This window comes from Peromyscus leucopus, chromosome 1 (assembly GCF_004664715.2).
Source record: "Peromyscus leucopus breed LL Stock chromosome 1, UCI_PerLeu_2.1, whole genome shotgun sequence".
NCBI classification, from domain to species: Eukaryota; Metazoa; Chordata; class Mammalia; order Rodentia; family Cricetidae; genus Peromyscus; species Peromyscus leucopus.
The window spans coordinates 116282775-116308217 of record NC_051063.1 but is presented as its reverse complement, the minus strand read 5'-3'; the positions used below and the strand labels follow the sequence as shown (position 1 = coordinate 116308217).

The following is a 25443-nucleotide window of genomic DNA, read 5'->3' as shown; positions in this document are numbered from 1 at the left end:
CAGTACTCAAAGTCTGGCTTAGCCTGCTGTGCCCAGTTATATCCTAAAACAATGAGAATGTCATAGGGAGAAGGAAGGTGGCCCAGTAGGGACAGGCAGCACTTTCCTATGCTCTGATAAATCTGAAAGAACACATCTGTGACTTCAAAAAGAGGTGAAAAGTGTGGAATGGCGACAGACGATCACAGTAATTTTTGGCTAGATAAAATGTAGAAATATCGAATGGTAACTTTATAAGGGAATTCACAGTCGAACCCAGAACGCTGAAGAAAGCAGGAGGGAAAAGAGAGAATTGGGCTTGTGCCAAAAGAAAGCAATGGAAAATCTGTAGATGTGAAAGCAAAAGACCTGTAAGACCCGTAAAGAGGCTGCTGGGTGAGGATGCACCCACTGTCAGTCATGCTTCATTACTGTCTCCAATGCTGGAGCAAGGAAGGAACAGATCCCAAGAGAAACTTTCCAATCAAGCTGCTCAGCAGGGATGCGGGGGTAGGGGGCGGGTGGGTGGGGGTGGTGCTTAGAGAGACAATGCTGCACCATGGTGTCTCTAGAACACCAAACCTCATCTTCCCATTCACAGTGTGAGGCCCAGAGACCCTCATGGGAGCCAACCTAAACTCAAGCTTAGGAGAGCAAATTTATTCAAGCTAAGGCTAATGATGCTGACAGGAGCAATCCAAGCATTAGTAAGCTGAGGATATAGGTAAACAGGGCCTGCCACATCAGAGCCTTGGGTGCTGATATCTACTCAGGGAAGTGTACCAGTCTTGCACATTAGTGGGTGAGGGACTCTGGGCAACACTTAATATGGATGTCTGGGAAACTCCAGAAGGATGGCCCACTCTTTCTGATGTTTGTGCAGAAGTCCAGCACAGACCAATGCTGACCAATCAAACATACCAGGAAACAGAATGTCCCATCATCAATTTGCTCTAGAAAATATATCATTGTGACACAAATGCTAAATATTCTTGTTAATAAAATACACCAGGGGCGAAAGATGAAAGATCAGAGGAATAGAACAAGCCAGCAACAAGTTCTTTCCACTAGGAAATCCTCAGCCCAAGAGAGCTACTTCATATATGCTCATGCCTTATATACCTTTCTGTGCCCTGCCATCTTACTTCCTCTCTCCACCCAGCTACACCACTTCCTCTTTCTGACAAGCTCTATTACTTCCTGTCTGTTTGTAGAGACCTCCAGACCTCTATGGCTAACTAGTGCTGAGATTAAAGGCATGTGCCACCATGCCTGGCTCTGTTCTCGTGTGGCCTTGAACTTACAGAGATCCAGATGAATCTCTGCCTCCCAAATGCTAGGATTAGAGGCATTTGCTACCACTGCCTGACCTCTACATTTAATATGGTGGCTGGCTTTGTCCTCTGATTCCCAGGCAAGTTTTATTTATTAGAGTCCAAATAAAATATCACCACATTTCCTGGAGAATTTGGATCTAGCATGCATCTCAGCAAAGTAGGGATATTGACTGAAGCTGTATATGCCACTTTGGCTTTTATTTGTTTGAAATTTTGATTTATTGTGGTGGTTGAAATGAGAAATGTCCCCCATAGGTTCCAGCACTTGGGTACTTGGTTCCCAGGTGGTTGTGTGGTTTAGGGAACTTTGGGGTGTATGGCTTTTCTGGAGGAAGTATGTTGTTAGGGTGGACTTTGAGTGCTCGTAGTCTTACCTTAATTCCAATTTGCTCTCTTTGCTTCATGACTGAGGTGGAAGAAATGAGTTCTAAGCTCACTGCTATAGCTGCTTCCCTTCCATGGTGAATTCTCATCTAGAAACATAAGCCAAACTAAATCCTTCTTACATAAGTTATCCTGGCCATGAGATTTATCACAGCAACAGAAAAGTAACAAATACATTTACATATAAGTGTTTCTTATTTTGTTTCTTATTTATATTGTTCAATTAGTTTGTGTGATTATTCCATTTGTTTCTATACTTCTTTTGTTGTGCTCTTTCTGCTATTTACCTACAATACATGTAACTCTCTCTCTCTCATATCTTATTTTCTCTCTGTCTTATCCACTATCAAATCATGATTTTACTTCTTCAATATAAGTATCTGTAGCACTAATAATTTTAAACTATTTAACCAACTTTCTCTTTTCTTCTTTATTTTTTCTTATTTATAAAAATTATTTTTTAAAAATTCATTTATTTAAAAAAACTATTCTTTATTTCTTATTTCTTTTTATTCTTTAGTTTTCTCTTTTACTCTAATATTAATCCCTAGTCTTACTAAGCTTATTTTCCTTCAATTCTTACCCTTAGTAATGAATATCTTCTATATATCACTCTTTCCTGCTCCTTTATTCCCTTGAAGTTAATACAGCTCAATTGTTTGTAATTGACCATGGTCACATGGGTTTATTATCTGTAATTGTTTCACAGTTAGTATTCTACTCTCAGAATGCTACTGGAGATCATGGCTAGTGAACTACTCCCCTAATCCAATAAAAGCAGAATGGCACTTTAACCCTATTACAGCCTGGACCAAGTTGAACACTGTAGTTACTTTCATTTAAAGAATATGGGTTATTAAAGAAAAATCCAACCAACTACACAAGCCCAAGCACTTAAGCCTTGCAGATGCACAAGAAACAGGGTACAACAGGAAAGCAAGTCTTGACTGCAGATACATAGTGCCATGGTCAGCTATTCCAATTAGAGTGGATTAGATGAAATCCCAAAGAAAGTCAGAAAAATAACTATAAGCCTACTTAACAAAATCAAGGACACAAACTCCTGAATGTATTCAAAGAGAATACACATCAACAGCTGAGTGAAATAAAGAATTCAATAAAAAATATAAAGAAAAGTTTCACACAGTGTTAGAAATGCTAAAAGCTAAGTTTAAAGTTTAGAAATGAAAACTCTAAGTCAAATAAAAATCTCAGTAGAACCCGCAGGAGTAGAATGAAAGTCAAGTAGAAGGCAGACTGTCAGGGTTTGATGACAAAATAAATGCATTAGATAGAAGAGTGGGCCTTTGAAAAAAATCCAACATCTCTTCATGATAAAAAACCATAACAAAACTACTGGTAGAAGAAACATACCCCAACATAATACATGCTATATACGACAGGCTTATCACCAATATTATCTTAAATGGGAAAAACCTGCCAGCATCTTTACTAATATCATGAACAAAAAGAGAATGTCTACTTTCACACTAGAAAGTATTTTCATTTATTCTTTGAGAATTTTATACATGCACTCTATTTGGTCATGCAAACACCTGATTCTTCTCATGACCTCCTCCTAGAACCACCATGACCTCCTTACTCTCTCCAACTTCTGCTCAAAGTCTTACAGCCATAAGATGACTGAGGGGAATAAAAAACATACAAATAGGAAAGAAAAAGAAAGACATCAAAACATCCTTATAATCGTATATGTAAGAGACCATAAAAACTCCACCAGAATAGTTTTAGAACTGACAAACACTTCCCAAAAACAGAAGGATGAAAAATTAACTTATGAAACCCTGCAACTTTCTTTAAAATATAATGGTAATAATAATATATATTGTAATTGATGTAATAAAAGAGATATCAGGAAAGCATTCCCGTTCACAATTACCTCAAAACAAAACAAGTAAACAAACCCCAGAACAAATCTAACCAATGAATGAAAGCCCTCTCTAATGAAAATACTTGAACATTGAGAAGAAAATTGTAGATACTAGAAGATGGAAAGACCTACCATTCACATAAACTGAATTAATATTGTTAGAATACTATACCAATGAAGGTAATCTACAAATTCAATGTAATTCCTATCAAAATTCCAGTCTTGTTCTCCAATGAACTAGAAAAAAACTTCCAAAAATTCACACTAAAGACAAAAGACCCAGAATAGTCAAAGCAATGCTGAGCATAAAATATCATACTGATGATATCACCAGACCTGATTTCAAGTTTTCCTACAGAGCCACAGTACTCAAAACGACACATACTGGACCTAAAACAAAATTGTAGGTGAACAGAATAAAGGATTCACGTAAAACCCCAGATAACAACAGCCACCCAAGATTTAATAAAAATACCAAAAACACACATGGAAGGAAAGGCAGCCTCTTCAACAAATGGTGCTGAAGAAACACATAGAAAATAGAACTAGAGGCCCATCTATTCTCCCTTGGAGAGCGTCACTTTAGTGAGTCCTTCCCTTCTGTGAGTTCCTGCATTCTGTGGCAGTACTTTTGTTCTAAAGTACCATTAACAGTTTCTTTAAATGTCTAAATTTTGGGTTTGTTTCGTGACTTTATTGGTACAAGTTCATACTAATTCTGAATCTGTTCTGAGTTCAGATACCAGACTGTCTGTCCTCTGTACAAGTTCATTTTAACCTGATCTTTTTATAGTTATACTGATTTTTTTTATACTACTCTCCTCTTTATTTCTCTAGTTGCTGCATTTTGTCAGTGTGTTCTTTCTTTCATATTGTCTGCACTTTAGGAGTAAAATAAACTTTAAGTGTTCTTATGTTGTTTATGGCTTAAAACTTATTTTCTTGGTTCTACCTTTAAGTGGGAATATTATCATATAGGTATCATATGGAAAACTTAGAAGATAATCACAATTAAAAACACAAGATTAACATTAATTTAAAATCTAAAGACTAATTGACTTAGCCATAAATATTTTATTTTGTTTCTTACCAATAAGGAAATTGTTAAAAAAAAAAAAACCCTCTAGCCTAAGTTTCTATGCATGTTTATTCCTTTTTATAACTTTACTTATTTATATTTATGTGTAAGTGTATTTTATATGCTTGTATGTCTGTGTACCATAGGCATGCCTGGTGTTCATGGAGACCAGAAGCAGGTATCAGATATCCTGGAACTGGAAGTACATGTGAACCACCATGTGGTTGCTGAGAATCAAATCTAGGCCCTGTGGAAGAGCAGCCAGCCCCATTAACCACTGTTCTATTTCTGTTAGAACTACTATGTTTATTTTGACACTTCAGTCCTCAGGATGGATTCATTATCTATAGGCACATAGTTGCTATTTATAGGTGTATTGTTGCATGTACAGTAACAGCTGCAATAAGGAGAGAAGCGAATATGCTTAGTGACAGAAACTCCCCCTTCTGAATAAGGTTTGATGATGTGGACAGTGTGTATATACCTTAAGACGTTCCCAGCAATAATGCTAAAATTTTAAAGTTCACATCTGCAGCAGCAGCTTCTTCTACTTGGCAAAGATATTGTTCATTTTGTTCTAATAAGTTGATAAAATCCTATAAAGCAACCAGAAAATACGAATTAGGTTTTAGTTGTTTCAAGTAGGTCATTTTAGTACTTTATTGTTATTTCTATATTATTATTATCATTATTGTCTTACAAAAGATATATTGAGAAATAATAGCTTTCTGATTAAGGTAATTCTTTCAAGGCATTCCTGTTTTATTCTCTTTAGTGTCTCTGTTACTATGCCTAGTAAAGTAGCCCAGCACATGGTGAAGTTATTGGATGTCCCTGTACTTGCTGTAGAATGTAGCTTTGTGGAAAATATTTTTCTTGTTCATGTATTGTTTAGGCTATCTAAAACACAAGTATGTACCCTATCTACACTGGTGTTGATGGTATAAATGTCTATGAAGTGATATAACATGGACAACTAAAGATTTTCAAATTCAAAATGATTTTACCATGTCCTTTTCTGCTTATATCCATGTCCCTCTTTCCCTCCCTGCATGTTATATAAATATTTTACCATTTTTTCATGCTGGGCCTATCAAATCACTGTCAATTGCTAATCGTGTCCATGAGATCTAAATGAGGCTGCTCCTGGAACCCCTGGGCTGGAAGTTGCTCTAGTCTTGAATGTGAACATGCAACCAAATTTAAAGTCATCTGAGTTCTTCTTCAGAGATTTTTGCATCTGAAGTTGAGGACTGGAAATCTTTTTCTCAGACATCAAAATGATGAACCAATGAACCTAGAAGCTCCAAGTCTCTTCATATACATAAAGCCACTACAGATGGAGGAAATGAAGCTGGCCTGATAGCATTTGAGAGTCTAATTTTATTGCCTTATGTTCATGGAATAGCCTGAGTCTTTCAGCAATTCTGTCACTCCCAGGAACTAAACTCCAGATGCCCTGGACAATTCAATGGGTTTCTAAATTTTATAGCCAAAAAACTTATGGCTAATCAAGTTGATAGAGTGTACTTGCTCTAGTAAGTGATTTGTTAAACAAATGTCTCCTACTTAAAGCCTCAATATGAGAAATCTTCCACATTAAAGGAGCATTATTCTAAGGTCTCCCAGAATTTTCACTGCATTAGTCAACAGACAGAGATGGTCTCAAGGGTCATCTTCAAGTCTGTTTGGAAAAAGACAGAGTATAAAGTATAAATTCCCTGCCTTCACAGTTAGTGAAACTGATACAGAGAGAGAGAGAGGAGGGAGGGAGGGAGAGAGGGAAGGAAGAGAGAGAGAGAGAGAGAGAGAGAGAGAGAGAGAGATTTGACATGCCTTTAATGACTAGAACAATTTGCAATGACACCAGTGCCAAGATGAATTCCCTGTCTTAATGGGTCTTGAGTTTAAAGGAACTGAAGTATAATGGATATCAACATCGGCAGCTCATACTTTCCCCCTCATTTTCTTTCTCTCTCACAGGATAACTTACCTAAAAATGACATTTAAAAAACTGTTTCCCTACATAACAGGTAATAGTACCGCAGGAGACTACTAGGTAGCACCTAGAAGAGATATCTAGTCCCACTTATTTTGTTTGGCAGGGAGTACCGACCTATCAAAGTACACAATGTCTTTTCATAAATAATCAGGCCCACTGTTTTAAGTGTTTCATTATGTGACTCTGCTTTGTCAACATATTTGCATGCATGTGCACACACTCACGTGTATACACACACACACACACACACACACACACACTTCATCTTCAGCTAGACTCAGAGAAATGGAGAAAGGTGAAAGTAGAAATAGTATATATAGACAGATTTTTCTTTGGGTCTCCAGCACACCAAAAAAAAAAAAAAATGACACAGAGACTTATTAATTATGAAAGCTCAGCCTTAGCTTAGGCTTGTTTGTAAATAGCTCTTATAACTTAAATTAACCAATATTTTAAGTCTATGCTTTTGCATGCACTCATTATCTCATTTCCATTTTGCTCATCCTGCTTTCTCAGCATCTGGCTCGTGACACTGCCTTTCTTCTCCCCAGAGCTCTCTCTGTTCAGAAGTCCCTGCTATACCTCCTGCCTAGCTATTGGCCATTTAGCTGCTTAGCTTTTTATTAAACCAATCACAGTGACATATCTTTACACAATGTAATCAAATATCTCACAATAAGTATACCATAGATAAAGGTTAAATAACATAGATAAAGGTTAAGTATCATGTTATATAAAAACAGTTGGTAAATGTCTCCCTTGGTCCATCTTTTCCATCCACTACTCTCCTACATACCACTACTACATCAAGTTAGTAGCTACTAATTGTATAAAGATAAGCTCTAAACCTGAGAGATACAGCATTATGCAATAGTCCTATGGTCAGATACAGGTATGACTGCTTGGTACTCTTTCCATGTATGAGCACAGAAGGAATTAAATGGGGTGGCAGTTCTTTTTGCTTTTCTCTAATCCTCCCTTTTCAAATGGAATCCACCATGGCCTAATGATACACTGTGGATACAAACCTTTCTGTGTTCTCTGCATGATGTTCTGAATGGGCAAGTCATCTACACAGAGAGTTGGAATAAGAATAATCAAGCCAGATTTGTATTGTTGATCTACAGCCTGAAAGGGAAGTATGACTAACTTGGGCAGAGGCCACAATGAGTGCTCTAGCCTTCAACAAGTCCTATGATCTAGTTCAGCTGGGCTTTGCTAAGGAGGGGAGTCAGTGGAAATGATACAGAAGAGACAAGCTTGGCATGCTTTAGTAGCCTGTACTCATTCAAGTAAGCAGTCTGAGCCAATAAAGTTTTATAAGCTGATAATGAGGATGAGGTATGAACAGAATGATACTTTCATTAAAATAGCCTGGAGACAACCTGGCAGGAAAAGGAAGGGTGACTGTTAATGGATAGAAATTGGAGGCATAAAGCCTAAGAGATTATATGGGGCATGAACTAGGGGGAGAATAAGTGTGGGAGGAAGGCACATCATGTCTGTCATTATCTCTAAACATAAACAAAGACTCCTGGACTACGGTGACAATCACAGTGCCTGACCCAGTGTGTTTAAACATAGCCTGAGACAAGATGTATCCGATCTGTTGAAAAGCTCATGATTGTTTCCTGACTAATCAATTGTTTTTAATTATTAATTAATATTAGCTAATCATTTAATTAATAGTAACTAATCATTTATTCTCTTCAGTGATGCTATATTTCAAGTCCTGTAGTGTCTAATTTTCTAATTATAAATTTATGGAATGAAGAAAGGAATGTATGACTCTATATCAGAAAGAAATAAATTATGTAGCAGATGCTATGTGCTACTTCAGGATGTTCACAGGCTGCAGATGACCCATTATCTGACTGTGGGACTTAGTAGTTAGAACTCAAGGATTTGGAAAGGGAGGTTGGTGGTCTTAGTTTCCACGGTGCAGGCTAGGGTTCTGGTAGTTAACTAACATCACAGACATTCCAGATATGAAAATATGATTAAAGATGTTTCTTGACTTTTCCCAACATCTCCACTTTTACACACCATTCTCGGTCTTTTTTTGTTTCGACCCTAGTTAGCATTATTCTGATTATAGTGGTAAAGATAATTTTACTTACACTACCTGAAAAAGCAAGAATTTCAAAGTATCTATGTCTTAGTCAGTGTTCTATTGCTGTGAAGAGACACCATGACCACATAAAGGTAAACATTTATAAGGAAAGGGGCTGGCTTACAGTTCAGAGGTTGAGTCCATTATTGTCATGGTGGGCAGCATGGTGGCCCACAGGCAGACATGGTGCTGGAGAGGTAGCTGACAGTTCTACATCAGATTGGCAGGCAGCAGGAAGAGAGTAACATTGGGGCTAGCTTGAGCATTTGAAACTCCAAAGCTCACCTCCAGTGACACACTTCCTCCAACAAGGCCATGCCTAGTCCAACGAAGCCACACTTCCTAATCCCTGTTAAGCAGTGCTGCTTCATAATGACCAATCATTCAAATATGAGGCCCATTCCTCCCGCCACATTCAAACCACTACACGCTACTAAAAAGTTAACAGATGAACAAACCAAAGTATAATATATGAAGAAAAAAACAAACTGAAAGACTGAAAGGATATTATCAGGCTTAAACTGACCACTCATTTAATTTTATTAAAATAAATGTGTTATAGAAAGATAATACTAATTATATACCTATATAGACATATGTATGATGTTTGCATCTATTCATAAATAGCTGCACTTACATATTATATACTATGTATGTATAATGTAATATGTATACATATTGCCAAATGTAATATTTATAATTCTTATAGTTCTGTGCACTTGTTAGTTTTTAACTGTCACTTTCACAGTTTTTTCTTGATTAAAATTGATTTATTTTTGTTTTATGCACATGTGTGGTTCACCTGCACACACACACACACACACACACACACACACACACACACACACACACACACACTCTCTTTCTGTACTTGACACATGTGGAGGCCAGAAATAAGTATCCAATCCCTCAGGACCAGAGTTAAAGACAGTTGTGAGCTACCTTGTGGGTACTGGAAACCTAACCCAGGTCCTCTACAAAAGCAGCCAGTGCTTTGAACAGCTGAGATGTCTCCAGCACAAAAGAAGTTTTGAATGAGGAATGACCTAGATCAAGTTGTTCTGTGGTTGCGGCTGTGTGAAACTGTCTTGACTGTTAACTGATGTTGAAAGACCCGGCCCGGGCAGTTAAGGGAAGAGAAAGCGATCAGAGCAAGTGAGCAAGGAAGGATCCATGCACTCGTTCTCTCCCTGCTCTTGACTGTGGATGGGATGCTATAAGTTTCTGCCTGGTTCCCCCTCAGTAAAGATCTCTAGCCTGGAACATAAGCCAAATAAACCCTTTCTTCCCTGTTTTGTCAGGATATTTTCTCTCATCCGTGGAAATGTAACTTGAACATTCTGAGAAGTGGATTTTATTAACTAGTTATATCTTATATAGGTAAGGCTCAAGAAAATTAAGTTTTTTTTGCCTAAATAAATTGAGTTATTAAGCAGCAATGGTTGGTCTAAGCAGTTAGGAACAACAAATACAAATAATTATTTCTAAAGGAAATAAATATACAAGTTAGGTCAGATTGAGTGAAAGTAATTATCTAACTGAATCCAGCTCAGTGATAACAAACTGGTCCAGTCCATCTGCCCTCCACTTCCTCTGGATGGAGTGATGTTGGCAACTGGGAACAAATTAGAATAGGCAGCGTGGCTTGTGGAGTAAATTCTGTTGTGAGCATGTTTTCTTTCTCACTCTCTGCTCAAATCACCCATATCTAAACTTATTTTCATTTTGGAACCAGAACTTGTCACTCTTCTGAGGATATGATCAATCATTTAGTCAGTTGATTGGCTGTTCATTTACTTATATGCTGTCTACAGCCACTGTGGTGGACAGTGGGATACAGCAATAGCCCTGGCATCTCAGTGAAGGATGCATACAAATAAGCCTTTTTCTGCAGATCTGAAGTATGTGACAGTGTTTGAAGGGCTTCTGTTCCAGCCAAAGCAAATCACGAGACGCCCCACAGAATATGATAACCAAAGTATGACTTGAAGCAAGATGAGAATGAGCTAGGAGTAGGGACTTATATTTGTTGAAGTGCCAGTGACTGTATTGGAGTAATGTCTGGGTGCTTCATCTCTGTTTATCATTTAACTCTATCAAGAGCCCTGTGAAACAGGGTTATTACTGGTCTCATTTTGCAGACTAAGAAGTGGAGGCAGAACCTTTCAAATTCTCCTTGGTCCCAGAGATAATTCACACTATAGATCTTGAAGCTGAAGCTTTCTTTAATTCCATTACACCCTGCTGCTTCCTGAGACAATGATGGTCCTGTTTCAGTCTGCCGTCTTAACACACAGAGTTACCAGAACAAAAGCATTTAATCAAGACAGAAATAGATTTTAAGACAGGTCATTTTTGCTCATGGTGGTAATCAATAACACTTGAAATTGAACCAAATACATCCAGCACATACTGTGGCTAAGTGTTTATTCTATATGCGTCTCAATCTTCTCTTCACTAAAGTGGGGTTAATAGTATATTACTTCTCAGATGAGTTGATGTATGTAGCAGCATGCGGAGCAGAATACTGAGTAAGGATTCAAGCAGTATTAGCAATTATTACTATTAATATTTGTGTCTGTTGGGTCATTTGCCTTCCAGAGCTGACAAATGAGAAAGGATATTAACTGAAGCTATTCTTAATGAATGGAGTTATTAAGTCTGACTAAGTGATAGCATTGAAACTTGGGTATTCTCTTTTTAAAACTGATTATTGGGTGTCTTAACACTGTGTTAGCAAAAGACTCACAGTAAGGGTAATTAAGACATGACTAAATTAAAAGTGAAGTGTTAATAGTAGCAGAATCCAAGAGTGTTCTGACTGAGTGATCATTCATGGTAAGTTATGCATTCTGAATTTGGAAAATACTTCTCAGGAATGGCAAACTCAAAAAGCTGTCCTCCTAATTTTAGGGTTGTAGGCATTTGATGGAGGAGAAAACAACAGGTATGATGCCATGTTTCTTCAGGTTCAGGAATTTAATGGAAATGAATGAGTTAGATGCCAAGCTAGAGATAGTATGCATATGCCATTTTAAGTCAGTAAGCCTTTGAAAACCACCAAATTAATTACTAGCCATGGATCAAGTAAAAACATTGTAGACTGCCCATATCTAATCTTTCAGGTTTATAAAGAAATCAATAGAGCAAGAAGGAAGGCGAGCTGGTGCCTGGTGCCTTACATAAGCATTTATGGAGAAGAGTAGGCTAAGAACAGGAACTCAACTGGTCTGTGGTCCTGTCTTTGATATAATATGTTTCTGAGTCATATATGGGTATGGGTAATGCTGGGAAAGTTTTGTAATCTCCTTTTTCTTGCTTAGAGTTTTTCTGGGTGGAGGATTAACTTAGCTGACACAGGGAAAGTATGTAAATGGTACATGATTTATAATAGCTTGTCCATAGGTATTAGTAATATTACACAATATGATTTAGAGAGTCCTTGTCATGTTGGAAGCCAGTAGCACACAGCGTGTATTGTAGTTAAACATAATTCTGATGTGGGGACACCAGCAAAAGGCATGAAAGACAAAGTCCTCAGGGTCACTTGAGGAGGCTAGAAAGAGCCAGAGAACATAGAGGAAGCATTTCACAAAACAGAAACAAGGCCGCTCAGAAGATAAAATGTTTTCAGAAATGAGGATGCGAATAGGCAGCAAAAGCTAAGAGGGGTTCATGTCCCCCTGTGCAGTCCAATAGCCTGTGTAATGTATGGATGTCACCTTTCCTTCAGTTTCTGGGGTGTCAGAGGAGGGCGAAGTAGTGATGACTTCTTTCCCTTCCTTGTTAGTGTTTGGTGACTCTGTAAATCTAGGGTGCTTTCAGAGCTAAAGTGGGGTGCATGACTACCTGAGTGATGGAGAAAGTGTTCATTGGCAGATAAGAGAGGCCCCGAAGCTGGAGGAAAGCACACAAGAAGGTTGAATTGGACTTTCACACCTAAAAGGTAAAGGACCCATGGTAGATGATGTAGGAGGGCAGTGGCCTCGCATGCTGGAAGCCCAAGGTTCAAACCACAGCATAGGAAAAAAATAACCATTGAAAGTAAGGAACAGTAAGACAGTAAGAACAAGGTGACTACAGGAGCAGTGTTGGCCGAGGATCGTCATCCTCTTAGTTCAGTGCATTTGAAAACTTCTCTCTGCCGACAGCATGGTCCTTCTGTGCCCAGATGAGTAAGAAGTGACACAGCCCCGTCTGTCCTTCCCAATAGCCTTGGACTGACGCTGGGTAACTTTTAGTATCTCTTTATATACCACATGTGCCTTCTCATCCAGAAATAGGAGCAGAGTACAAAGCTTTGGGTGCTTGTGACTGATAGCTTGGACATCAGTGAAAGGTAGTCAAGCATTTTCCAAGCAAATGGAAAATGCAGGCTGTGAAGGCAGGAGCCAGGTCCCGCACCTTACTGGTCCAGGATCCTGTGTACATTCTATTTTCTCTTTTTAAAAAAATCACCGAGTATTACTGTGAAGATTAAGTGAAAAACTTCATTCTGAGAAAAGGGTGTGAGGCATAAGTCCCAGATGAAGGAAGTCCTAGTCAAAAGCTTGGGATCCACAAGAGTCAGGAAGTCCCAAACAAAAATGGAGGAGAGGAAGAAAGGGCAAGGCAGACACAAATTCAAGTCTGTCACCAGTGTTCACAGCAACCACAGAAAAGAAATATCGACCAACAAGGAGCAAGAGACCTTTTGGCACATAAGTGTTCAATAGACAAGTGACGAATGTTCTCCTCGGAGTAAGGAGTTTTAAGTCCCTGTCTGTGTGAGACTTCTTACTGTAGTGTTATTACCCACCATCCACCAGCTCTAATTAGAACATCACAGTGCTGAGGAATTTGGTGCCCTAACCTAAGGCCTCTGGTACATTTGGTATTTTGTTTGAGGTTGATGTATTTGGAAAGATTGTGGAAAGTGAATTCCTCGCCAGCGTCTAATGAGGCAGATGTGAAAGTTTTCTACTAGTGTTCCCCACCCCCTCCTCTGGCACTGGCAGTCAAAGATTAAATAATTCAACCTCAGACAGATGTCCTAAAGAGTTGATTAAAAAACTGACAAGATCTCCTGACCTCACATAGACTTAGATGCTTTACTTCGGGGAAAAATCAGAATCACTCCAGTGTAGAGCACTTACTGAATTATATTTTCAGAAGTTCCAAAATAAAAATAAAAAGGACAGAGTATTTAAAGATATCTGTACTATAAAGTATATAAAGATATCTGTACTGTATATATCTTTACTATGGGTGTCTTATAACTGGATGCACATTTTATCTCTAAATTTTTGTGTATGTTTGTTTATAAAGGAGGTGCATGTACTCTGCCTGTGTACATGTATGCATGTATATATGGAAGCCAATGGCTCACATTAAGGGTCTTCCTTAATCAATCCCCCGCTCCTTTGTTGGGACAGGTTTTCTCACTTAATTTGGAGCTCACCAGCTTGGCAGACTGGCTGGCAGGCAAGTCCCCAGGGACCCTCCTGTCTGTCCCTCCAGTTCTGGGATGAGAGATGCATGGCACCTCAATCAGTTTTTGAGTGGATGTTGGGAACTGAATTCAGGCACTTTACCAATTAATCCACCTCCCTGGTTTGAATGTGTGTGCATGTTGTCCATATGTATGTATGCTGTATGTATGTATGAAGGAACAAATATTTGTGTGTGTCCATGGGTGCCCACACCCTAGTACTTGTGCATGTAGAGGCCATTGGTGTTTTCTTGTTCTGCTGCCTGCCTTATTCCCTTACCACAGCATCTTTCACTGAACCAGAAGCTCAGTCTTTTTCAGCTAGGCTGACTGGCTAGTGAACTCCTCAGATCTGCCTCTCCCCCCTTCTGATACCCAGCTGTTACATGCATGCTGAAGACTTAAATGCAGATGCTCAGGCTTGCATAACAAGTGCTCTTACCCACTGAGTCATCTCCTCAGCCCAGAATCTTTTGAAGCATGTCCATGTGGGTTATTATGCTAGATCAATTGAATCCATGCCTGAGAGGGGGAGCCTGGTTATGTATATTTGTAAACTAACATGGTAGACAGATGTAGCCATGACTGAGAACTCTGGGTTTAGAAGTGAGACTATTTTTCTATCTGTTTTAAACCTGAGAAACTATGTATTGCTCAGAGAACAGCACAGAAGTTGAGTCTTGGTGAAAATGACAGATTGAGCAAGGGCAAGCTCTGCTCTGGGTGAGTTTTCCTGGCCTTATGGCTTCCTTACCTTTAGAATGTGGCTGTCAAGTTGTTTTCATAGATTGTGTGTGTGCGTGTGTGTGTGTGTGTGTGTGTGTGTGTGTGTGTGTGTGTGTGTGTGGTGAGTTCATGAGAAGATTATTTTGTAAATAACCCACTTGTCTAACCATACCACTCACACTATTTGTTTTAGTGAAATGCTTTGTTGGCAATTTTAAGCCTTTATCTATTGATACAGTGAAGCAACCCCGTAACAGTGGCCTCAGCCTGAGCCTTCTGACCTGAAGCGGCCAGAACAGCAGACCATCTCCTCATACTGCACATGTGTGAGTGAATCAGCCAGATTCTGCTAGCTTGTGTGTAGCTTGGGAGTTACAGAATGTATTAATTCCCCTTCAGGCATAAGATGCTACTGGGATGCTGTTATTGCTCTGAGTCGCATGTGCATACAAAAATCCCCAGACAGCACTTTACAGTTTAGCCAGCAGGTCTATTTCTGCACAGTCACCTGCAGTATGAGCCTGATTGTGTCTGCCTGAATGCCAACTAGCTCAGTAGTACCCGAAACATAACTGAAGTTTTAACAGGCAGGATTTGATCATCCATCTTGGCCTTGAGACAAAAGGGGAGAGAGTTTTGATCTATATTATGCTAGAGAGGGGACTCAGAAAGTAAGCATACCTACTGTCAAACCTGGTGATCTGAGTTCAATCCCCTGTGGAAGGAGAGAACCAACTTCCTCAAGTTGGCATGCATGGACACACACACACACACACACACACACACACACACACACACACCTGTTAAGATCAATCCACGTGAGTCAGTTTAATGGGTAATTGGTATTTATTAAGAGAGACAGTTGTGTAGCTTGATCTGCTTAAGGGGCCCCTTGGCAGTAGGGTCAGGATCCATTCCTGGTGCATGAGCTGGCTTTTTGAAGCCCATTACCTATGATGGATCACCTCACACAGTCTTGATGCAGGGGAACGGACTTCGACCTGTTTCAACTGAATGTGCCAGGCTTTGCTGACTTCCCATGGGAGGCCTTACCTTTTTGGAGGAGGGAATGGGAGTGGGTTGGGTGGGGAGGAGGCAGGAGGGGCTGGAGGAGAGAGAAGAGGGAGATCTGTGATTGGTATGTAAATGAATAAAAAGATTCCTTAATAAAAAATAAATTAATTTTTTAAAAAAGATGTAAGTTGGAGGAAATATACTCATGGATACAGAACCGAGTAAACAGCTGAAGTTGTCCTCTGTTCTGCCCAGGAGCTAATGCACCTGGCCATCTAATATATAATCATGCCAAGAAGAGAGCATGACCCATCTCTCTTTCCTTTTAAGAGGTCACATATACAGGCAAGAAGCACTGCCTATTTCTGGCTGTATAGCCCACAGTCATGGGTGAAGCAATATCACTACACTTCCCTTTTTTGTCTAAATAAGAAGGTTTTAAACCTAATACAAACCATATACAATAAGAATGATTGATTATCAAGTACTTTCCAGGAGAAAGAAGGGTAATAACAACAAAAATGGAACTGCAACCCTATTACAACTTATACCCAAACCCTAGCAGATGACAATTATCCATAACACTGAGAAAACAAAACCTGCTGGGAAAAGGGGGCATCATTTTTTTTTTTAATTCCTTCCTGCTGTCTAGGGAGGGATGCTATCTCTATGGGGTCCTGTAAGAAAGTTAAAACATTGGAGAAAAGTTCTGTGATGACAGTTAGGATATTCACTGATCTGATCACTGGGGCAAACCAGTTCAGTTCAGGCACCCTCTCCATTATTTCTAGTAGTCCAAGCTGGTTTTATCCTTGGAGATTCCTGGCAATTTCCCTAGCATTGTGTTTCTCTCCATCCCCATGATATCTCCCTTCATCATGGTATCTCTTTCATTGCTTTCCCACTCCATCCATGTCCCAGCTCTGCCATCCTATTCCCTTATGTTCTCATCCCCCATCCCCTACCCTCCATTGCCCACCTATCACCCCAGCTCCAGGAGTCCAGTAGGAGAGAGAGAGGAGGGATTCTATGAGCAAGTGCATCAGGATCATGATGGGGAAACCTGCAGAGACAACCAAACCAAACTAGTGGGAACTCATGAAAGTTGGATTAATGGCTGTAGAGTCTGCATGGTACTGGCCTAGGCTCTCTGCATGGAGAGACAATTGTGTGGCTTGATCTGCTTGGGGGGCCCCCTGGAGGTTGCTGTGGATATCACTCTATATAAATAAAACACTGATGGCCAGTGACCAGACAGGAAGTATAGGCGGGACAAAGAGAGAGGAGAATTAGGGAAACAGGAAGAAGGAAGAGAGACACTGCAGCCACCACCAGGACAAGCAACATGTAAAGACATCAGTAAGCCACCAGCCACATGGCAAGGTATAGATTTATAAAAATGGGTTAATTTAAGATAAAAGAACAGTTAGCAAGAAGCCTGCCCCGGCCATACAGTTTATAAGTATTATAAGCGTCTGAGTGATTATTTTATATGTGGATTGTGGGACTGCGGGGCTTGGTGGAAGCTGGAGAGAAGCCCTCCAGCAACAGAGGTAGAATCAGAATCCATCCCTGGTGCATGAGGGGGCTTTTTGGAGCCCACTACCTATGATGGAATACCTTGTGCAGCCTTTAGGCAGGGGTAGGACTTGGACTTTCCTCTACTGGATGTGCCTCCCCATGGGAGGCCTTGCCTTCTTGTGGCGGGGAGTGAGGGGTACATTGTGGGGAGGCTGGGGGGCAGGAGGAGGGAAGAGGGGGATCTTTGGTGTGTAAAATGAATAAAAAATTCTTAATTCAAAAAAAGAAGAAAAAAAAAAGAAAAAAAAGCTAAAACAATGTAGCCAGTCTCAGAGTACCCTGTCCATTTTATTCCTGTTTTCACTATGGAAATCTTTAGAAGAGTTGAAATGAGTTCAAGCTGGCTTTTGACACTACATGCACACTTCCCTCACCTTTCAGCAGTAAGCATGTGGTCATTATCACTATTTACTATTTTCCCTGCACTCACACCTGTGGCTTGGGGCTAGCTACTTACTCTTTTTCAATCTCAATGTCCTGGGCTGCCAGATGAAGGGATAGAATTCACACATTACTGTTCTTCAGATGCTGAGTCCAACCTTACAAGAGCAGAATACAGATGCTGCTATATCCTTCACTGCTCCAAGTAGTTTGCTTATTTTAAGCATTTAATATGATTCACTTATATTCATCTGTGTGGCAGATTTTTCATCTTTTCAAGCGGAGAAGAGTGTGGTATATTGGTTACTTTTCTGTCATTGTGATATATCATTTCTTAAAGCACCATAGAGTAGAAGAGATTTATTTTAGCTGACAGTTCCAAAGGGTGCATAGTCCACCATAACTAGAAAGACATAGCAACAAAAGCATGAGGCTGGCCTGGTAGTTAGGAAGAAGAAAGAACATGTTTCATGCAGACATGAGAGGTAGAGAGAAAGAGCGTGTAGTGGGGCCAAGCTGTAAGACCTTAAAGCCCACCTCTAATTACCTACTTCATCCAGCAAAGCTCCACCTCCTACGGGTTCCATAACTTTCCCAAACAGCACCCCCATCTGAGCACCAAGTGTTCAAGCACTCGAGTCTGTGGGACACATTTCTCACTCTTACTGTCTCATGAAGCATCTGATGCTTTGAACTTTTCTGGGATTACTCAGTCAAAAAGTGTGTGGTGCCTAAGATAAGCATGTGACTTCAGATACCTTTCCTACCCATTGTATCCCTTCCTTATTACAGCATGTTTATGGTGAATATAGTGATAAATGGGAGCCCTCAATGCTTCTGGCTTCATCTGTAAGTCTCTGATCAGAATCAGGCATGCTGCCATGATAAGTAGAAGCACACAACCACGGGTATTCATGAAACATGTACCGATAGATGGTGAAGGCAGAGTGCTCAGTGTCTCTACAGTCTTGCCTATAATGGGATTGTAGAGAATTGTACTTATAAGCACTTCCCCTCCAAGAGATCCCAGCGATGAAACCTCTGTAATAAACTGGCCCCCAGATGCTCTTTTCAGACACTTTATGCCTCTGGGGTTCCTACAAACTTTTCTAGTGCTTACGCCCAGACCAAAATGGGACTTTCTCATCTTCATCTCTATCCTAGGACTTAGCAGGAATGCACATAATACTGGCTAAAATAATGGATGTGGCTCAGTCACCATGAACTGCCACTTGGCTGCTAACTGGGGCCTCAGTGAAGATCCCCTTACTCTTTTGCCCTGCTTGTTTCCCCTGTAAGGAGCCCCAAGGCCCAGCCCAGTCCTAACCCAACTTACCCTGACTTGATCAGCTATTCTCCAAAACCAGTTCCTCTTTCATCATCTTATGTTTTACAAAATCCGTCTTACTAGGCTGCCACTGACTGGACAGATATTTTAGTAGTTTCCTCCTTGTGATGAACAGATTTTTCGTTTAATTGCCACATTGTTAGCATTTAACCCTACTCTTTAAGAAATTTTCTACATTTTACATTAATGACTGAAAACCATATTTAACTGCCATGTTAACCTATAAATGTAAATTTTAAAAAAAAATTGACTAAAAAGCCTAAGTTATGCTATTTGTGAAGGAGGAGCCATCTTAAAGTTTTTCTATCATATAAAAATAATTTTATAGTGTATAACAAATTAAAAGGAGAAATATTTAGTACCTATTGTGTCTAATGCTGGGTAATGTGTCTTACTGCATTTGATCTTTAAAACAGTTTGACAGCATTTGTCATGGGTCAGGGAAGAACATGTGAGACCCCCACCTCTCCCTGAGGGACTATTAGCAGTGGCTGGTTATTGGGAAAGGGGTGTAATTTTCTTCAGTAATGTAGTACCAAAAAAGTAGTGCAATCCTGGCGGTGGTGGCACATGCCTTTAATCCCAGCACTCAGGAGGCAGAGGTAGGTGGATCTCTGTGAGTTCCAGGCCAGCCTGGTCTACAGAGTAAGTTCCAGGACAGCAAGGGCTACATAGAGAAACCCTGTCTCAAAAAAACAAACAAAAAAGTAGTCCATGCTTCAGTAAATAACCTTTCACACAAGTTTATACAAACAACCCTAATTAAACTTAGTGGGTCACACAGAGCAAAAGAAGTGAAAGTGTGAGGGTTTTTTTTGTGAAGAGGAAGCATTTCTGTGGAAGAGGGAGGGCCTGAGAGAGGGTTTTGGGGGTGAACAAACATGACTAAAGTTCATATATAGATGAAAAGTTCTATATAGTTTGTATAGTTCTATATATGAACTTTATATGGCTCTATATATGAACTTTAGTCATATGAATATATAGTCAAAGAATAAATATTTCAAAATTAGAAAAAAAAAGTCTTGAAAAGAAACACAACTTGCTTTAATGCCACGGAGTGGTCTGACCTTCCAGTCGACCTGCTGTGCGATCATGCTGAATGTCTATAACTTTTCTAAACTTAAGGTTTCTTACCCACCTACATACGATAATAACTCATGCCTGGCATTAGAGGTGAGATTATAGTGCCTTCATTTCTGGCACACAAGCAACAGTTAATAAGGAAATGGTATTGGCTCATTAATTACTTGAGAATATACTTTAAAGTCCCACTAGCACATAGGATTTCTTTAGTGGGAGATGCTGTTCCACATGCTGAGGTCCCATAAGGCTAAGTGAGGCTACCCATTCTCAGCATCAGGAATGTAAGTAACCTAGTAGAGAACCAGTAACCAGATCCTTCCTTAGTGACATAAACAACTGATTTGATTCAGAAGCAGAGCACTGAGCCAGATACCGCCTAAGCCCAGATTATTGCCTAGGAGCAAGGAGTTCAGTTATGACCTCTGGGAATGATGGTGGGAGCAGAGTGTGAAAGGTGTACCAACCATGGACTGTGATCTCAGGGCACAGTGGTCTTCCCATCAAGAAGCAGTGGCCCATGTATACCCTAGTTTCCATGGAATGGAACAGCTGTTGGAGCTGCCGAAGAGAGGGCACCCACCTCCCACCCCAGCAGTAACAACAGAATCAATAAGAACAAAAGCTAATGTTTGTCCTTCAGTATTCTAAAGAGAATGAAAGAACATGAGCCTAAAATGTTTGGCATGTGGATATAAAGTGCATGGACCAGTGAGTGACCAGTCAAGAGATGCAACTTTTTATTAGTTCCGTGTTGTCGGAAAGACCCCTGTGTACTTGACAAAACAGAGGCTCGGAAACTACTGTGACGACTATTCCAGTGAAAACCAGTAACAAGGTGTGACAGCATGTACTTTGACAGTAGATAAACAAGGGGTCAGGTCTGAAGGATGTGGAGTATGGTGACATGTATTTCCATCTAGAGCCATTGGTCATGGACACATTTGGTAACCATCATCACCCTTAGCATTTTCTAGGTAATAGGACTTCATGTAAGGATTTTTTTTTTTAATTTGCAGTTTTTAAAAAATTTTATTTTATTTTTTGCAAGGATCTTAAAGTAGATCTGTGGTGGTATTGTGTTCCCCAAAATATTGTGTACCTTAATAAACTTATCTGGGGTTAGAGAACAGAAAAGCCACTAGTTAGGCAGTGATAGCACACGCCTTTAATCCTAGCATTCCAGAGACAGAAATCCATCTGGGATCTCTGTGAGTTCAAGGCCACATTGGAAACAGGCAGGCATGGTGACTCACGCCTTTAATCCCAGGAAGCAAGCCTTTAATCCTAGGGAGTGATGGTAGAAAGCAGAAAGGTATAAAGGCATGAGGACCAGAAACTAGAAGCATTTGGCTGGTTAAGCATTCGGCTGGTTAAGCTTTCAGGCTTTGAAGCAGCACAGTTCAGCTGGGATTCATTCTGGATGGGGGCTCAGAAGCTTCCAGTCTGAGGAAACAAGACCAGCTGAGAAGTTGACCAGGTGAGGTTAGCTGTGGCTTGTTCTCTGACCTTCCAGTATTCACCCCAATAACTGGCCTCGGGTTTGATTTTATTAATAAGAACTTTGAAGATTCATGCTACATAGATCAATGATTTTGAGAAACAAAATATTAAGAATAAGTAATTTCAGTTCAAGTTGTACAAAAAGACACAGTGATGTAACAGTTTGACAAGACAAAAGTCCTTGTCTTTTAGCAATGGAATGTCTGAAAGTACATTATTAAAAGTTCTGTAAATAATGACTTAAAACAATGAAAGTTTTCTGGAGATCTTCATTGAATTTTGCATGAGAAAAGATTTTTTTTCTAGTATCCTAGTAATAAACTCCGTGTTACTTTTTTTCTGTTCAGAAGGAAAACTATTATAATAATTAAATATCTGATGTGTATTTTAGATTAAAATATCTGTTCCATATTTTTTTTAAATTAGAGCTTGTTCTACTATTGTGCATGACATTCACTTCTTGCCTGAGCATGTGTGTGTTGCAGGGGATGGGGGTGCTGCCATGCCATGCCAAGGTGTCTGTGGAAGTCAGCAGACAGCCTTGGGCGTTGGTTCTCATCTTCCACCTTGTTTGACGCGGGGTCTCTTTGGTGTACTTCTAGTGTAAGTGGCACACTAACTGGCTCCCGAGTGCCCAGCAAGTCTGCTGTCTGTGTCTCACATCTTCCCAGCAGGGATGCACTAGCCTTACAAACACTTGGGGTACTGCATCCAGGTTTCCACGTGGATTCTGAGGCTCTAAACTCAGATCCTTAGGTTTGTTCAGCAAGTGCTTCTCACTGGGCTATCTTCTCAGCCCTGGATCCACTTCTGATTTTACATTCTCCTTTAAAGAGTTACCTCCATCCAGAGTGGCTAGGTGATGCCACGATAAAAATGATTTCTAATCTTAGTGATTTCAAATAGCAAAGGCATAATTCCCACCTATTCTGCGTGTCTCATCATGAGCTCATTGGAACAGAGTCTTAGAATCTCCACCTCAAAGTTTCAGTGAATTCATATGAAAAGAATGCAGGGCAATTAAATCCTAACTTTTAATGTTTCTAGCTAAGAAAGTAGGACATATACCTTTTTGTGCTTCTCATATTTAACTGACTGCCAGCTATCACATGTTCATACCTGAATTCAAGGAGGCCAGAAATGTGGCAGTTGGACCATTTGTCTGGCAGGCAAAAAGATAGAAATAATGGTTAAACTGCTAATGACTGCTGCAAAAGACTGCTGTCCTCTGTTCCTACTGAGACTTTAAAAGCAAAATGCACTGGTGCAATTATAAATCTAAGCTAGACTGAAAGCTTATTTTTTTTTCTTATAAGATTATATAACAGGTGAAAAATAAGAAAATTGAAATCTAAAAAAAAGTAACATTAAATAAATCCAGGAAACAATATTGTTCCTATTTGACAAAATATAATCTATACCTTAACTTTTGTGAAGAATCAAGAGATAGAAAAAGAGAAAGAAAGGAATAAAATAAAGAAGGAAAGAAGGGAGGGAGGGAAGGATGGATGGTGGGAGGGAGGGAGGGAGGGAGGGAGGGAGGGAGGGAGGAAGGAAGGGAGGAAGGAAGGAAGGGAGGAAGGAAGGAGACAGTAATAGTAAGGGAAAATAGGATGTATAGATAATGTACAGAAATGATTTTTACATGAATCACCAAAAACACTGCCCTGGCTCAGGAGAAAGCTCAGTGGGTAAAGTACTTGTTTTGCAAGCACAGCAAATCCCAGCCAAGCTGCTGCAGATACCTTTAAACCCAGTGCTGGGGAGGCAGACACAGGCAGATCCTTGAGCCCCACTGGTCAGCTAGCCTAATCTATTTGACTAGTTCCAGGCCAGTGAGACACAAGGTCTCAAAACGAGGTGGAGGTACCTGAAACACAACACTTGAGATTGTCGTCAGACCTCTACATGCCTATACACACATATGCATGGAGACAAAAGCAACACACACACACACACACACACACACACACACACACACACACACACACTACTTTAAATACTGGATTTTGTCTTTATATAATACTATTATTTTACAATGTTGTGCTAAAAGAAAATTGTTTTTTTTTTCTCCCCCTCAGGAAAATATAAACATTGATGAAGCTTCAAGATGCCTGGTGAAACACATACTTGCAAATGAATGTGACCTTATAGAGACTATAGAACCGGACATTGTGAAGCCCCACCTCACATCACCCAAGGTTGTCAGCTGCTCTGGCTGTGCCAAATCCTAGAAGGCGCCTCTGCTGGTATATGCCAGACAGAACCCCATGGCCCTAATGAATTGTGCTTCAATTTTGCTTTATTACCATTTTGGGTAAGTGTCAGGATAGAGGAGCACACGTGACAAGCCAAAGATGTATGACGGCATGTTTCCTGTCAGAGAGGAGCAGCAAATGTTCTCTATTTGTTTTCCCAACCATCAGCACAGTGTTTACAAAGCTTTTTAAATATTAGTCTGTTGTAAAATGCTGTTTTATCACTGAACAAAGTCACTCAGGGACACATCCAGCCGTGATACATGTTCCTTTAAATCAGCCGAGGTCTCTGGTCTTCTTGAGAAGGGCAATAAGAGGGCAAGGCAGAGGTCAAACTATGTGTGGGATTTGCCTTGCCCCGGTGCGTCTCTTTGTTAAGGTTTCAATTTGTTTCTGGGTGGTCCTATGGGTCTATTGAATAGAAACGGTATTTTTGCCGTTCTTGGCAGACCTGAGGGCTGTCTGTGATGTTGCTCTTCAGAGTCGTGAGCACAGGCAGCCCGTGCTTTTGTTGTCATTACTTGCTGTGGCCCGAATGCTGGTTTAACTGAAAACTGTGTGGAAAGATCTGCTCCCTGTATGTGCCTTTCTTTTAGTATCCTCGGACTCAAGCTGTGGGACTTCTCTGTACATGTAAGATATATATAATATATATATTTTCACAAGTGGAAAATAAAACATTAAAGATGCTGTTTCCCTATTTCTGATATTGCCTTCAATTTCTTTCTTAGTACTGTGGCCTTTTTGACAATGCAATTGTGTTTCTCAAATTCTATTTCTACATTTGATTATGATGAGTTCGTTCTGTCTGTGTCAACTGTCTCATTCAGTATTTAGGTCAAGGAAATAGCCAGTGTTCATGCATTTTTGGCTAATCACAGAAACATATCTCTATTCATTCTGATCAGGAATGTTACAGAACAGTGAATATAAAAACGAAAAACTGGCCATATTGTTAAAACATTGCAGGTGGGTAACATTTTTAATAGGACTATTTTCCTTTGATATTCACAGTACACTCACAAAAACTTCAAATTTTACAACATATATTTTTAGAGTTTACTCTTGACATTCATTATTTCTGTAAGCATCACACACGTGTTAGTATTGTGTTTCTTTTTCCCTTAAGAGGTGCACTTACCTCTGATGCAGTTGGCCCATGAGGCAGATAGTCCAGAATTTTCTTGGAATTCATGTTTCTTGAACCAGCTCTCACATATAAGAACAAAGAAAGAGCTACATGTACCCTCAAATTTTTTTTCAGTCACAAGGAATAGTGCCAAGGCATGTTCTGA

At 39.8% G+C, this 25443-nt stretch overlaps 1 protein-coding gene across 1 annotated transcript in view; it reads left to right on the top strand.

The window, feature by feature from the left end:
• The window catches only part of Rab38 (RAB38, member RAS oncogene family), a 64489-nt gene extending 39634 nt beyond the window's left edge, over nt 1-24855 (top strand). Inside the window, exon 3 of the mRNA XM_028894970.2 lies at nt 23972-24855. Within this exon, the coding sequence (XP_028750803.1) occupies nt 23972-24124 (153 nt within the window). The 3' untranslated portion in view covers nt 24125-24855. The remainder of the gene's footprint in view (nt 1-23971) is intronic.
• Nucleotides 24856-25443: the final 588 nt, after the last annotated feature.